The following is a 16793-nucleotide window of genomic DNA, read 5'->3' as shown; positions in this document are numbered from 1 at the left end:
GCTGGATATGAAATTCTGGGTTGAAAATTCTTTTCTTTAAGAAGGTTGAATACTGGCCCCCACTCTCTTCTGGCTTGTAGGGTTTCTGCCAAAAGATTTGCTGTTAGTTTTATGGGCTTCCCTTTGTGGGTAACCCAACCTTTCTCTCTGGCTGCCCTTAACAACTTTTCCTTCATTTCAACCTTGGTGAATCTGACAATTATGTGTCTTGGGGTTGTTCTTCTGGAGGAGTATCTTTGTGGTGTTCTCTGTATTTCCTGAATTTGAATCTTGGCCTGCCTTACTAGGTTGGGGAAGTTCTCCTGGATAATATCCTGAAGGGTGTTTTCCAACTTGGTTCCATTCTCCCCATCACTTTTAGGTACACCAATCAAACGTAGATTTGGTCTTTTCCCATAGTCCCATATTTCTTAGAGGCTTTGTTCATTTCTTTTTACTCTTTTTTCTCTAAACTTGTCTTCTCACTCTATTTCATTAATTTGACCTTCTATCACTGATCCCCTTTCTTCCACTTGATTGAATTGGTTATTGAAGCTCGTGCATGCATCACAAAGTTCTCGTGCCATGGTTTTCAGCTCCATCAGGTCATTTAAGGTCTTCTCTACACTGTTTATTCTAGTTAGCCATTCGTCTAACCTTTTTTCAAGGTTTTTAGCTTCCTTGTGATGGGTTAGAACACGCTCCTTTAGCTCAGAGAAGTTTATTATTACTGAGTTTTTGAAGCTTACTTCAGTGAACTCATCAAAGTCATTCTCCATCCAGCTTTGTTCTGTTGCTGGAGAGGAGCTGTGATTCTTTGGAGGAGAAGAGGCACTCTGGTTTTTAGAATTTTCAGCTTTTCTGCTCTGGTTTCTCCCCATCTTTTTGGTTTTATCTACCTTTGTTCTTTGATTTTGGTGACCTACAGATGGGGTTTTGGTGTAGATGTCCTTTTTGTTGATGTTGATGCTATTCCTTTCTGTTTGTTAGTTTTCCTTCTTACAGTCAGGTCCCTCAGCTGCAGGTTTGCTGGAGTTTGCTGGAGGTCCACTCCAGACCCTGTTTGCCTGAGTATCAACAGCAGAGGCTGCAGAACAGCAAATGTTGCAGAACAGCAAATATTTCTGCCTGATCCTTCCTCTGGAAGCTTCATCCCAGAGGGGCAGCCACTTGTAAGAGGTGTCTGTCAGCCCCTACTGGGAGGTGTCTCCCAGTTAGGCTACAAGGGCGTCAGGGACCCACTTGAGGAGGCAGTCTGTCTATTCTCAGAGTTCAAATGCCATGCTGGGAGAACCACTGCTCTCTTCAGAGCTGTCAGACAGGGATGTTTCTTTCTCTCTTTTTTTTTTTTTGAGATGGAGTCTCACTCTTGTCTCCCAGGCTGGAGTGTACTGGTGCAATCTCGGCTCACTGCAACCTCCAACTCCCCACTTCACGTGATTCTCTTGCCTCAGCCTCCCAAGTAGCTGGGACTACAGTCGCCCGTCACCACACCTGGCTAATTTTTGTATGTTTAGTAGAGATGGGGTTTCACCAAGTTGGCCAGGCTGGCCTCAAACTCCTGACCTCAGGTGATCCACCAGCCTTGGCCTCCCAGAGTTCTGGGATTACAAGCATGAGCCACTGCACCCAGAAAAGTTTCTTTCTTTTTTTTTTTTTATAAATCGAGTGTAGCCTAAGTGTACACGGTTTATAAAGTCTACAGTAGTGTACAGCAACATCCTATGCCTTCACATTCACTCACCACCCACTCACTGACTCCCTCAGGGCAACTTTCAGTCCTGCAAGCTTCATCCATAGTAAGTGCCCTATACAGGTGTATCACATTTTATCTTTTATATCATATGTTTACCACATCTCTTCTGTGTGGTACACAATACTTCTATGTTTAAATACACAAATACTTACACCTCTATGTTACGAGTGACTACAGTATTCACTACATGTTTGTAGCCTAGGGGCAACAGGCCATACGTACCATACAGCCTACGTGTATAGTAGGCTATGCCATCTAGATGTGTGTAAGTACACGCTATGGTGTTCACACAGTGATAAAACTGCCTAATGATATATATCGCAGAACACACTGCTGTAGTTATGCAATGCATGACTGTACATGATTTTTAGAATTGTAACAGTACAGACGTGCATAAGATATAAAGTAAACCACTGTCAACACACCTAGTCTCATTTTCCAAGGTGCTTTTGGTCATATCTGTTTTTGATTGGCAGTCTTACAGTTCAAATGTTTGTACCCTCCAAAACTCATGCTGACCCTTAATCCCCATTATAATGGCATTAAGAGGATAGGAAATCCAACTATGGTATTTGAGAGGTGAGAACTCTGAGAAGTAGTTAAGATTAGATGAGATCATTAGGATGGGGTATTAGTCACTTCATAAGAGGAGGAAAAGAAACCTGAGCTAGCAAGCTCAGCTCCTTCACCATGTGATGCCCTACACTGTCTTTGGACTCTGCAAAGAGTCTCCAATAGCAAGATGGCCCTCACCACATGCAACCCGTCAATCTTGGACTTCTCAGCATCCAGAACTGTACAAAATATATTTCTTTTTGTTTTAAATTACTCAGTCTCAGGTATCCTATTATAGCAACAGAAAACAGATGAAGACAGACAGCGATCAGTCTAAACACTATGAGTACACTTCTATTTCTTGGTTTGTCATCTTTAAGCAGTGCCTATTGATTTTATGCCATTAAGAGAATGAATTATCTTAAGAGAAACCATCGCACACTTCCAAATTTTGCTAGTGATATTACTTAAAAATTCTTATCTATTTTGAGTCATCAACTTTAGATGGTACTTCTAGACTCCACGCTATATAAGATGAAGAAACGTACAAACAGGCAAAACTTGATCAGAGAGTAATTCTATGAAGCATTTACCTTGTTCATAAAGTAGTTTCATATTCGAATCTTTGCAGGCAACTAGATTGTTGAGTAACGCAATCACACTTTGCATGGTATTACCCAGAATGCTCTCTTGATGTTCCTGCAATAGATCATAATTCCCAACATAACCATACAGAAATACAATTACATCATCATAAAGACAAATGAACAAACGATCTCCATTTCTTCATTCTTTGCACAAGGTTAAACAATTACCTTTTTGCACTTTAATGAAGCACATCCTTCTGTGTTAAGACAAATCCCATCAGTGAGCTAAGTGAGCTGGGAGGGAAGGCAAATCACTCAGACACCAGTGCTGCAGTACGGACTCCCCTGCCCATGAGCTGAGAGACAACACATGGTCCTCCATGCTTTAGGTGGGTGACAAAGGAATTCAAGTATGTAGAACTCAGAAGACCATGCTTGAAGATGAGTTTGAGATCACAAAAGAGAACTACTTCAAACAAATATTTCTGCAGTTTCAACATTATGCTGGTACTGATATTTTCCCACTTTAGTACATTTGATCTGATTTATTATATTACTGCTTCAGTGCAATAAGCTACATTTGGACCTAAAAGAGTGAATTGTGAATTTTGCTTTCCTCAACACTTAGCATCATACAGGAGGGAGTAACTTAGGTCCTAAAGAGAATGGAAAATGAATTATTCTTTAGTCTTAATTTCTCATTTTAAAGGCAGAATCATTTCTTTGTAATTTTTAAAGGGTCTTACAAACAACTTGCTTTGCTTTTGTTCCCTTTTTCATTGCTGTGAATATTTTTTAAAATCAAGCAATTCATACAGATTATAATTGAAATTATTAAATGTCATATAATTCAAAACTAAAGAGGCAGTCTTTGCAGTCTGGAACTAGGATGAGGCAAGAGAGACACACAGGGTGCAAAATGTAAGGTAGTACTCCTCACTCTCAGGTTCCTATAAGTACCTACTGAGAGTGAGGACTCCTAGGAGTCTAGCTTGCCCCACTCTAAGTCCTGTGCCCATTCACCATGACTATTCTGCTAACAACTAATCCAACCCCGAAGAGCAACAAGCATATTAATTAGTAGGCTTAATCTAGACCTCTTCATATTCATTTTCTCCACCCCTCACCCACAGAGAAACATATGGTTAGCTGTGGGGTTGTTTTTTAACGTATAGCTATTTTGTGCCAGGCACCATAGTAGGCACTTGAGGTATGCTAGTGAACAAAGTCCCCTATCCTCACGTAAATAGACAGCAAAAAGCATAATAAATAAGTGAACTGTATAATGTATTAGAAGACAGCAGAGTACTCTGGCAAAAAAGAAAAAGGCAGAGCAGGGAAGCAAGGTTGAGAGGGCAGCAGTGGGGCTGCACATGATTTGAAATTGGGTGGTCAGGGTAAGACTCATTGAGAAGGCATCATTTAACAGAATTTTTTTTTTTTTTTAATTTTTTGAGACGAAATCATGCCCTGTCGCCAGGCTGGAGTGCAGTGGTGTGATCTCGGCTCACTGAATCTCCACCTCCCGGGTTCAAGTGAGTCTCCTGCCTCAGCCTCCCGAGTAGCTGGGACTACAGGTGTGTGCCATCATGCCTGGCTAATTTGTGTGTGTTTTTTTTTTTTTTTTTTTTTTTTTTTGTATTTTTAGTAGAGACAGGGTTTGACTGTGTTGGCCAGGATGGTCTCGATCTCTTCACCTCGTGATCCATCCACCTCAGCCTCCCAAAGTGCTAGGATTACAGGCATGAGCCACCACGCCTGGCATTTAACAGAAATTTTATTTTACTTTTTAAATGCTGAAGCCTCTTGGTATCTCTGAATTCATTTTAATAAGCTTTTCTTTTTAAATAACCTCAGCTTTATAGAAGAGTTTCAAAGATAGTACGGAGAGTTTTCATATATCCATCACCCAGTTTTCCCTCATGTTAACATCTTACCCTAAACATGTTATATTTATCAAAACTAAGAAATTTACAGATATTAACAACTCAGCTACAGACNTTTTTGTATTTTTAGTAGAGACAGGGTTTGACTGTGTTGGCCAGGATGGTCTCGATCTCTTCACCTCGTGATCCATCCACCTCAGCCTCCCAAAGTGCTAGGATTACAGGCATGAGCCACCACGCCTGGCATTTAACAGAAATTTTATTTTACTTTTAAATGCTGAAGCCTCTTGGTATCTCTGAATTCATTTTAATAAGCTTTTCTTTTAAATAACCTCAGCTTTATAGAAGAGTTTCAAAGATAGTACGGAGAGTTTTCATATATCCATCACCCAGTTTTCCCTCATGTTAACATCTTACCCTAAACATGTTATATTTATCAAAACTAAGAAATTTACAGATATTAACAACTCAGCTACAGACTATTCAAGTGGCACCAGTTTTCCACTGATGGCCTTTTCTCTTCCAGAATCCAATCAAGGATCCTTATTTTGCATTCAGGATTATTTATTTTTGCAACAAATACTAAGTACCAACTATTCTAGGTAGTTGGCTTGTATCAGTGAACAAAACAGAAGAAAAGCCCTGCCCTTATGGTGTTTACCTTGTACCACGAGGAGAAGACAATAAATAACATAACAAACAATTATAAGATATGTTAGAAGGTGATATATGCTATGAGAGAAAATAGGGAACAGGATAAGGTGGCTTGGAGTGCTGCAGGGGAAGCTGCAATGCTAGAGCAAGCAAAGCATAGCTCCTTCAGAAAATGACATCTGAGCAAAGATTTGAAGATGTAGACACGTCGTGTTCATTCTCTTAATATACTTCTAGACTCTGTCAGCTAAGTTTCTTTAGGATTGTTGCATCTATGTTCATAAGTGATACTGACTGATGAGTGACACCCTCTTCTGATTTTAGTATCCATCTCATGCTAACCTTGTCCATCCATTTTATTCCAAAAATATTTATTGTGCATCTAATATGTGTTTCTAGGAGATCTGGTAGAACTCACTCATACAAGCAACTAGGCTCCATACATTTCTACCAGTTGTGTGGAAAAACACACATAAATTCAAAGTGCTTTTTCTCTTCTCTCACTCAGTAATAATCAACACAGGAGACTTCTGGGACCAAATGTGTGGGGATTTTCCCCACACATGAAGCAAGCAATCGATTCTGCAGCTGACACAAGCTGAGTGTTCTCTGATTCAACTCCACACCATCTACCTGGAAATAGTATCAGACCCCATAGGGCGAGGGCTCAGTCCCACAAGGCTACGCCCTCCTCCCTTATTCTGACACTCATCCCAAGTCTGGGGCTCCGGAACTTCTGACCCACCAGCATCAAGTTGGGGTTCCCGTGATTCTCTCTTTGGGTTCAATTAATTTACTAGAGCGGCTCACAGAATTCAGGAAAACACATTTACCATTTTACTATAAAGGATATTACAAAAGACATGGATGGAGAGATGCACAGTGCAAGGTATGGGAGAAGAGCTGTGGAGCTTCTGTGTCTTCCCTGGGCACACCACCCTCCAGCAACCTGTATCTATTCAGCTATGTGGAAGTTCTCTGAACTTTGGGGTTCTGTTATAGGTCCTTTGGGGTTTTTATGGAAGCTTTGTTAGGCAGGCAAGACTGATTGTATCACCGGCCATAAGTGATCAACCTAACCTCAGCCCCTTTCGCCTCCCCAGAGGTTGGGGATTGCGACTGAAAGTTTTCAGCCCTCTAATGTTGCCTTGGTCTTTCAGGTGACAAGCCACCATCCTGAAGCCACCGTAGGGGATGCCAGCCATCAACTCATTAGCATACAAAACGACAGCACCTGAAGACAGAGTTTCTAAGGATTTTAGGAGTTATATGCTAGGAAACAGGGGAGAAGATCAAATATATACTTCACGATATCATACCAGTAGAACTTAAAAAGAAACTGAAAAAACACTTCTACTCAGGCATCTACAACATCTTGAACCAATGTGGTTATTTCTATTTCCCTAGAAAACCATCTACAACATCTAGATTTTCAAACATGTTGTAATAAAATCCTACAAAGCATTCTATTACACCTTCACAAAACTTTCCTGGACCCTATTTATAATGCCTTTTACACGGTGTCCTCTCTCTTATTGATCAGACTCACCAAAGCTTTATCTATAGATGATATCAGACTTTTCAACAAACCAGCTTTCCATTTTAATGACTACCCTACTTTTTTTTGAGTTAGTCATTATGAATGACTAACAAATTTCCCACTTATCTCTCCTAGGTATACGGTAGAATGGCATTTCCCTGCCTGCTTGGAAAATGACACTAGTGATGAAAATGATACTTGCTTTGGTCAATTAAACTCACAGGGGCAGAAGCATTAAGAGGCAGTGACAGCTTCATCATCCTGTCTTTTCCTCTGCCCCATGATCTTCTAGATGGTGAGGCTTCTAATGGCCTGGGTATCAGAGAGAGAACATGAAGCAGAGAATCCAGGAACCTCTTGATTGGACAACCTCTCTATTGACAAGGCTTACAAAAATACCCACACTGAACCTGGCTCTGAAACTGCTTTCTCAGCAGATTTGTACCTCCCACTGATGAGAGCCACTTGATTTCATATAGGTTTTGCCATGTATGCCATTGTTTAACACAAGACAAAGTATTTGCTTTCCAAATACTGAGGACTAAAAAATTTGAACTTCAGAAACACAAGCTTAAGAGCACTTTTGCAGTGAATGTTAATGTTTTAATGTTTAACTGACACCAGCTTAAGAAGATTAATGTGGAAGCGATGGTCTGCCACCAATTTCATCTAATTATTCTTACAGTTGGTTGAAAGGAAAGGGTGATTAATAAGCACCAAGATGACACTACATGTTACTCGTGATAAAATAACTAACGATACATAGAAAACCTGTTCTTGTGAAGAAAGTGAAGCTAATAAATCTTTTATTTTTGGTCCCATTTGGTAAAATGACACATACTGCTCCTTGTTCAAAGACCCATCTGTCAGCAAATATAGGTCGGTCTTACTAGAAATAAAACTATTGTTTCTTTGAGATACACATTTTTGTAACTAAATGCACATTTCCTACAATCCCCTTGGCAATAACTTTGCTCATTCTGAAGTCAATACCTCAGCTTTTCCTGTACTCATGAGTGAGTGCCACTTGTTGATATAGGTACTTCCTTCAATACAAAAACTAACTCACCTTAGACGCTAAGAACACAGAATCAGATCCCAGTCAATCAGGTCCTGGGGCCCCCTTCCCGGAGGTCCCAGAGTCACTGCAGAATGAAGGCCTCTGCCTGCCCCACTACTCAATCTGCAGAGGGGTATAAAACTAAGGTACACTCTATCAAACTTCCCCACTAACATTATTACTAGGAGTACTTAGGAAAAAAATATCTGATGCACAGAATAAAAAAAGAGATGAATAATCCCATAACCAGTCTGGAGGAAACTGTTCCACTTCTGTTCTAGACGTTATTAAAAACACTGTTTTCTTTATTGTCTTTGTTGGTTTATAAACTATCCATAGATCATGAACTTTGCTCAGAATAAAGGGCTTTATAAAAATTATATTACAGAATTATCTTTACTTGCTCTTCCTTCTTATAGGTATATATGCCTTCTTACATAGTGCAGTGGAGGGAGACCTTGAGAGCACAGAAATTGCTTCTGCTCAAGATGATGACACGGTTCTCTAGGTGAACTAAGAGAGCTACTGCTCTGGCCTAGAGCATCATTTCCCCAGAAAGAATGCTAAACCCATGCAAAGGGCAGTTGAGAAGGTGTAAATGTGAATTAAGCATACTTCTATTAACTTGTATCGAACTATGCTATTTCATTTATCTTAGCAACTTTAATAAGGTTTTTTTCTTGTTCACAATCTATTGGCTTACGGGGGTAAACTGTGCATTGAAAAACATTACATTTGCCTCTTAAAGTCAGAGGAGAGGAATATATGAAAAGAGAAAACTTGAGAGTAAACATGTGGGGCTCAACTTCTTCTTGGGTATAACTGGAAGATTGGTGGAATGAGACAAGGGTGTGTGCATGTTTTATTCAAAGACCATAGGTCAGAGCTGGAGGGGAGGGATGATTCTGACTAAAGACTATTTCATCATTAGATGCTCCTCTGGGAGAGCCTCTCCCACTCCTCCAAATTTAAGACTGAATTCCAGGGTAAAAGAGCAATACAGGAAATTAGGTAAAATCTTGATATATTTTTTTTTTCAATCCTCACAGCTCATTAATAAAGCAAGGAGTCTATACTTTTGGTGCCCTGACACATGCAAGGAGAGATGAAAGCAGGTGAAGACCTGCAACAAGGCTTCTGGGACAGGGTCAGGGGCCCAGTTACAAGCAGAGCTGCCACAGGGGCCCGAGCTGGGGCAAGACAGCACTGATAATGTATTGATAACTTACTATGTGCCATGTCTGGTACTTCACTTCACCTACATCATCTCATTCAACCCTTACAAAAACATGGAAGGGGCTATCGTTCTACTGTTTTTATCAATAAGAATTGAATGTTAGTGAAGTCAAGTGTAACTTGCCAAACTCTTCATTGGTGAAGCTGAGACTTGGTCTATGGGATGGCAGAAGCCTTGCCCCTAATCACCATGAAGCATTGCCTAGTGATCAGAGGAGGGCAGCGTGCCAGGGTCACCCAGGCCGGTCAGCACACTCCAGGTTAACCAACACCACCTGTGGACCCACCATGTTACCTGGGAGAAACTGAAAGAAGCCTAGAGTGGGGGCGGGGTGGGGGGGTGAAAATCTGAGAAACACTAATCTGGGGCTGTAATGGTGATGCTTATCCTTCCTTTCATTCCACAACATTCCCTGTCCCCTCCCCCCACCACTGGAATCTTCTGGCTTCATAAGCGCCCTCAATGTTTTTCACTACACTGTAAGATGTATAACCCACATGCCTGTAATCCCAGCACTTTGGGAGGCCAAGGTGGGAGGATCACAAGGTCAGGAGATTGAGACTATCCTGGCTAACATGGTGAAACCCCGTCTCTACTAAAAATACAAAAAAAAAATTAGCCAGGCATGGTGGCAGGTGCCTGTAGTCTCAGTCACTCGGGAAGCTGAGGCAGGAGAATGTCATGAACCCAGGAGGCAGAGTCTGCAGTGGGCCAAGATCGCGCCACTGCACTCCAGCCTGGGTGACAGAGCAAGATTCCATCTCTAAATAAATAAATAAATAAATAAATAAATAGATGTATAACACAAGAAGCATGATGTGGGTATTAGGCAATTACAGGAAAGGAAAGAATGAGCACAAAATAAAAATACATACTAGGGCCACTATCAACAGTCACATTATTCAGACACTTGTGTTCACACTGACTGATGGGGGAAAAAGGAAACGACTCGCAGAAGATGGCATCATTGAGAGCCCACAAAAGGCAATCCCACTACACTTTAAGATTATGACGAAAATATTTAACTCCTGCATCCATAATCCATAAGCCCAGCTCACCTAATTTATGTGTCTAATACCAGTATATGGACATTTAATAAACAAAACACCTGAGGGCTCTAATAAAACATACATTTGCCAGTAGAGATAATTAGAATTGAAGCAGCAAAATTCTAGTGTTTGGCAACACAGATGAAACAACTTCATTAAAATGTACAGTTTCAGCAAATGAAAGGCAGGAGAGCACTGGACCCTGAAGAATCAGCCTTCTCAAAACTAATTGCTTCAGTGCTTAAAGAGGACAGCTCTGAAATACCAAGGGCACAGCAAGGAAACACTAGTAAAAAATGACCAGCCTTTCCAAAGCAGTTTCACTGTAGACAGGGCATTCTACTTTACTCTGATATTTGACAATGTAAATGCCACTGGAAGACTTCAGATGTCTGAATTAAAAGTTTGGCAAGGATCTAAATAGTCAAGGTAGAAAATACCTTTAACAACTAAAAGTAACAGTGAACCATGGTCACTCTCCTTTGCCTTTGGTTCAGGCCAGAATTCAACAACGAATTAACAACTAATTAAAGGACCACAACTAATCGTAGGGATGAGAAACCACAGAGAGAATGAAGAGCAAAGCACACACGTGTTGTGCACACAGCATCTACAATCTCTTAGAAACACATATCACATCCTATTCAATACATGCTTAAACTACATTTCAGAAAACAAACCTGCTGTTGCTCTAGAGAACAGCAGTCTATCGTGTACTCCATGTAAAATGGCACCAAAGTGCTGCTCCAGGATGTACTGGTGCATCCAGTCACTTTCTGTCACAAACATTCTCACACCTGGCTAGATTCCTAGAGCTCTGAGACTCAAGCTCAGAAAAGTCTTCAGAGTATTGAAGTGAAATAAATATGTTTGAGGGCAAGAGGAAACATTTCCATATTACTGATGACTTTTCACAAGGCTGTGTCACACGCAGCTTAAACCAGACTGACCAACACGGTGAAACCCCATCTCTACTAATACAAAATTAGCCAGGTGTGGTGGCGCATGCCTATAATCCCAGCTACTTGGAAGGCTGAGGCAAGAGAACTGCTTGAACTCAAAAGGCAGAGGTTGCAGTGAGCCGAGATTGAGCCATTGCACTGTAGCCTGGGAAACAAGAGCGAAACTCCGTCTCAAAAACAAACAAACAAAAACAAAAACAAACAAACTCAATGGAATCTAAATTGAGTTCATCTCCCTTTGCCTTCACACTTTCCTTTCTTTTCCTCTTTCTATTGGAGGTCCCACAGCTTGCCCAGTCATCAGCCACAAACCTTAGAATCATCGGGACTACTGCCTCCCTAGTGTCTCCCTCATCTAGTCAGCCACAAAGTCCCCTTGAATCTCCCTTGAGCCCCTCTTGCATCTATCCTCTGCTCTCCATTCCCATTTACCTGCTTAATATCAGGCAATTGGCATCCTTAGCAGGGACCACAGTCTCCTAATGGGTGTCTTAACTTCCAGCCTCACCTCCACTACTGCTACCAGTCTCCTCTTTTTTTTTTTTTTTTTTTTTGAGACAGAGTCTCATTCTGTCGCCCAGGCTGGAGTGCAGTGGTGCAATCTCGGCTCACTGCAAGCTCCGCCTCCCGGGTTCACGCCATTCTCCTGCCTCAGTCTCCCGAGTAGCTGCGACTACAGGCGCACGCCACCACACCTGGCTAATTTTTTATATGTATATATTTTTAGTAGAGACGGGGTTTCACTGTGTTAGCCAGGATGATCTCGATCTCCTGACCTCGTGATCTGCCCGCCTCGGCCTCCCACAATGCTGGGATTACAGGCGTAAGCCACTGCGCCCGGCCCCAGACTCCTCTTTCTAAAGTAGCAGAGACTTTATCTCCAGTTGTGGAGCTTAAATCTGGAAGGCTGTAGGCCAACGCAGGGAACATTGGTTTACAGTAGGCCCAAGGTCATTGCTACCACAGTCCAGTTTCTGTCCACAGCCCTGGTTGGATTTAAAGCCCTGAAAGGAGGGGAAGCCACAAAACTCATCGGACAGCAGATGCAGGGATGTTGTTACTCCCATGCTTTCAATCCAGCATTATGATGTGGGAAACATTCTTACGAGTTTTTGAACCAAATACGGACCCCTAGGGCTAAGAAACAGGAAGTTGAGTTAAACTGAAAGGGCACAAGCCAATTTAAAATTAATTCAGTCTTTTACCTCATAAATAATGTACGTGGATTTCTTAGGAAGAAAGACCAGGATTTAGGGGTCCACAGGGGGAATGCGTAGGGTAGGGTGAAGGTGCTGGGGTAACTGCCTGTGGGCATTTGCTCTGCTAGTTGTACATCAGATAAACAGCCCCTCTGCCAATGTGGTCAGGGCTTCTAGGGGCTGAGCAGGCTGACGGGCTGAGGAGGCAGAGGAAGAACACTGAAGCCTGCTTTTCTCCCCTCAGGAGCCAAAAATGTATGGTGCTGTCGCCCCGGGAGTCTGGAGATATAGATTGAAGCCCCTTCTTTTATGTGGGGCATCATCATTTGAAGGCTTCCTCCACCTTTCTGATCAAAGACATGAGAGAAGGCAATTTAAAATTATTTTTAAATTTGACTGACAGATACTGTAGAGGCCCTCTAGCAGCAGCAAATACAAGTTATGATTAGTGATACATTCCAGCTAGCACAGAAGGGAGTATTTGGATCAACTAGTACCATTTGCCAATCAGTATGCTGAGCTTGTCTTTAGAATTCCAGTCCTCATTCAACACCAATGGCAGTGTACTGTGAATGCCCTTCTGGCAGGTTAATTGTGTCACTTGGCTTTCCTAGCCCTACCCTTTCATGTTATTTAGCCTTCTAGCAGGAAGCTTCCATCCTCTTGGCTCTCAATGTGGCCCTATGCCTCAAGGCAGGAGCAGTGGGCCAGAGCCAATGCTGCTCAGGCAGGAGAACCCTGGCAGCGGAGCCAAAGGGAAGCTGCCAGGACCAGCTCCCTGGGGACGGACTGTGCCCCTTTTATGTATCTGCCTGTAGCGTTGAAAGAGAGGCCAATCTGCCACACAACACAATATCTGAGCTAATGACCAGCCCAAAGTAGGGAGGACAAATGAAGAACTAGATCACATCCAGACATACGACTCCTTTAGTCTTCTCCTCACATCCCTGCCACTGTTCAAAAGCAAAATAGCAATAAAATAGTAATAACAAAGTCCTAGCAAACTAAAGTCACTCTTAAAAATGCAGGCCAGATGTTGTTTCCTGAAGCTGGTGTCTGTGGGGAAGGCTGCCTCGGGTTGAAGACTGTTTTCCTCACTTTCCTATGCCTGCCTGCATCAATGTGGCCATCAAGTATACAGTAACTGTTGGTTAATCCCATCCCTCACCCAATGTCGAGTGCCTTGAGGGCAGGACTGGGACTTTTTTTTTTTTTTTTTTGAGACTGAGTCTCGCTCTGTCGCCCAGGCTGGAGTGTAGTGGCCTGATCTTGGCTCACTGCAAGCTCCACCTCCCGGGTTTACGCCATTCTCCTGCCTCAGCCTCCTGAGTGGCTGGGACTACAGGTGCCCGCCACCTCACCTGGCTAATTTTTTATATGTATATATTTTTAGTAGAGATGGGGTTTCACTATGTTAGCCAGGATGGTCTCGATCTCCTGACCTTGTGATCCGCCCGTTTCGGCCTCCCAAAGTGCTGGGACTACAGGCTTGAGCCACCGCGCCCGGCCAGGACTGGGACTTTTAATCGGGTCCCCAGTACCTACGTGCAGTCCCTGGTACACAGTGGTCTCTGAAAAATTAATGAAAAAACAGTCCTGCTCAAAGTTGCTTGGGTAAATACAGCTACAGAAGGCACAGACGGTGTGAGAGCCTCCTTCAAGAAACTAACTAGTCAGTGACTAGAAACTGCCTTCAGTTAAGCAATTGATAAACATTTATTGAACACCTAAAATTTGCTAAGTAATGGTGTGAGGTAGAACTACAAAAGGATAAAAAAGGCCTTTCCCAAAATGCTTTCAATCAATTTATATTCACTTTTGAATAATGTTTGCAAAAGTTATAAATTCAGATTTTTTACTTTAAGTAAAAGACACAAAAATATCTCACATGCATGCTAAACACTGGTTAAGCACTCATGAAGCATTTGCATTGGCATGGAAACACATTTTCATGAAACAATTTTAACGAGATTCTCTGTAAAAGATAACTGCTCACAAACATAAAGTGTCCCATCCTAAAGAAAGAAAATGTCAAGCGAAAATGAATGGAAAGATTAATTATACACAATTATCACAAGGCAATTTTCAATTTGAGTTGTCTTTTCTGTGGGAGTGTAAAATTTTCCTAATGGGAGTTTACCAAGTGTTGGTACTCACAGTCCAGTTTCGAAGAGGTACTAGTAAATCCTGCAGGAAAATATATTTCAGTGGGAATTGACTAGAGATTTACTTAAAGCCAAAGTTTTAAAGAATGTAAAAGTATAGTGTGGTATAGCAGAAAAAAAACTGGGCCGAGTCCAGTTCTAAGCCTTGGCCTGCCCCAAACCAGCTGGAAAGCCTAAAGCAAAGCAAGAAAATAAGCTACTAGACCTTGGAAGAATCTTAGAGACTTTTGTAGTTCAATCCTTTAATTTTTTAATTTTTAATTTTTTTGAATACATAAGAGGTGTATATATTTATGGAACATATGAGACGTTTTGATACAGGCATGCAATGCATAATAATCACATCAGGGGAAATGGGGTATCCACTACCTCAAGCATTTATCCTTTGTGTCACAAATAATCCAATTATACTTTTTTTAATGTACAATTATTATTGACTATATTCACCCTGTTATCAAATACTAAGTCTTATCCATTCTTGCCCCCACCCATTAACCATCCCCACCTCCCCTCCAACCTCCCACTACCCTTCCCAGTCTCTGGTAACCACCCTTCTATACTCTAGCTCCAAGAGCTCAATTGTTTTTCAATCCTTTAATTTTAAAGACAAAGCAATTGAATCTCTGAAAGGAATATAAAGAGGAGGGTCAGGACTTAAAAGTGCATCTTCTTTTCCTATTACCTCACAATTATTTACCTAAAAATCACATCAGGGCTTATAGAGTCAAAGGTGTAATTTTATACTTGATCTCAGTCAAAAGGCCAAGAAGAGATTCAAGGATATAACTTTAAACAGATAAAATGTTTGCCCACACTGGAGTAACACTGTAAACACTGATCCCTGGAGCTACACATTTGGTTGCCCTTAACACCTTCCGTGCTAGGTCAGCTCTTACTCCTGAACGGCAAGTGATGAATAAACTATTCTGGAGCAAATGGGAATACCCCAACATAATGCATGCTGACCCTCAGGCCAGCAGTACTTTTTGGATGTAATAGAATTTTTCACTTTTTGCAGCAGAAGGCTATCTCTAAAGAGGTGATAGTCATCTTACAGTCAGGGTTGAAATTTTAGGCCAAGAACACCGTTTTCCAATAGAATATTCTAAGCAGGTAACTTAGAACTGCAAGCATGTACATTTATGATATGTTTAAAAATCAGCAGCAAAAGGCAACCTGGATCTTTGTCACTCACCCTGGAATTTGCAGAACTTGGTGTTTTATGCATGATCACACTTCTGTTCCCAATTTCCATAACTGAAGGCAATCAGCTTTCCTTTTCTTAGACTCTACTTAGAAAATAACCATTATATTTGTTTACTGACTTTGGAACATTCAATAAGCTCATTTTTGGCCACATAATGACACACGCTATACCATCTTGAAGAATTAATGGTTGCAACAGGATAAAATGATTCCAGGAATATTTCACCTCTCAAATAATCTTTTGTGTCTTTACTGGCATATTTTTATTAACTGGAATTAGAAGAAACTCTAGATATAAGCATAAAGTGAGCAGTATTAATGTAGGTCAATAAATTAATAAATGTGGGTCCAAAATGTTGTGCTAAACAATCACAGGAAGTGTCAATTAAGGAATCCTGTGGTGGGAAAAGGTTTGGAGGAAGGGATTAATAAACCCACAGACCCTACACATAAGTAGGGTGTGTGCTGGACAAGCAGGAATAATAAGGAAATTCTAGAAGTCAAGAGACTGGCCAACTTGATCAAGGGAGAAAGTGACCATATATTGGCCAGTCTCTATTTCCAAAGTCCAGAAGGGAACTCTTGAGAGCTTAAATTAATTTCTTCAGTCAAGCTAGGTTGAGAGTTTCCCTAAGGGCCTTGAGACATCAGGTGCAACCCAACCTTCCTCTTCAGTATCTATTCTGGGACAAATACTTATGGGGTTCTTGGCTATACGCTGAGTGTTTAAGGCCCATCTGAGAAGTACTATTTGTCATGTCCACTGTTTCTGCATCAAGGCACCAGCCCTACAAGTCCACAAGAGGCCCCCTGAACAATGGAATGAGGAAATGGGAAAGAGGGAAAGGGAAGGCTTGGTGTTTTTGTATTTTTAACTGCTGTATCCCAATAAATGAGCTTCAGCTTTAAGGGTTTATATGTCAAAGTGGCTTGATTAAATTTTCCTCATGAAAATCAA

The 16793-nt window shown here is 41.4% G+C and overlaps 1 protein-coding gene across 1 annotated transcript in view; it reads right to left on the bottom strand.

Annotated features, from left to right (window-relative positions):
* Positions 1-16793, bottom strand: part of LOC108542616 (serine/threonine-protein kinase ULK4) — a 494918-nt gene that overhangs the window by 304910 nt on the left and 173215 nt on the right. Inside the window, exon 11 of the mRNA XM_017892686.1 lies at positions 2884-2989. Coding sequence (XP_017748175.1) covers positions 2884-2989 — 106 coding nt within the window. The remainder of the gene's footprint in view (positions 1-2883; positions 2990-16793) is intronic.

Source organism: Rhinopithecus bieti, unplaced genomic scaffold (assembly GCF_001698545.2).
Source record: "Rhinopithecus bieti isolate Rb0 unplaced genomic scaffold, ASM169854v2 scaffold_22670, whole genome shotgun sequence".
Taxonomy (NCBI): Eukaryota; Metazoa; Chordata; class Mammalia; order Primates; family Cercopithecidae; genus Rhinopithecus; species Rhinopithecus bieti.
This window is presented reverse-complemented; position numbering and strand designations above follow the sequence as displayed.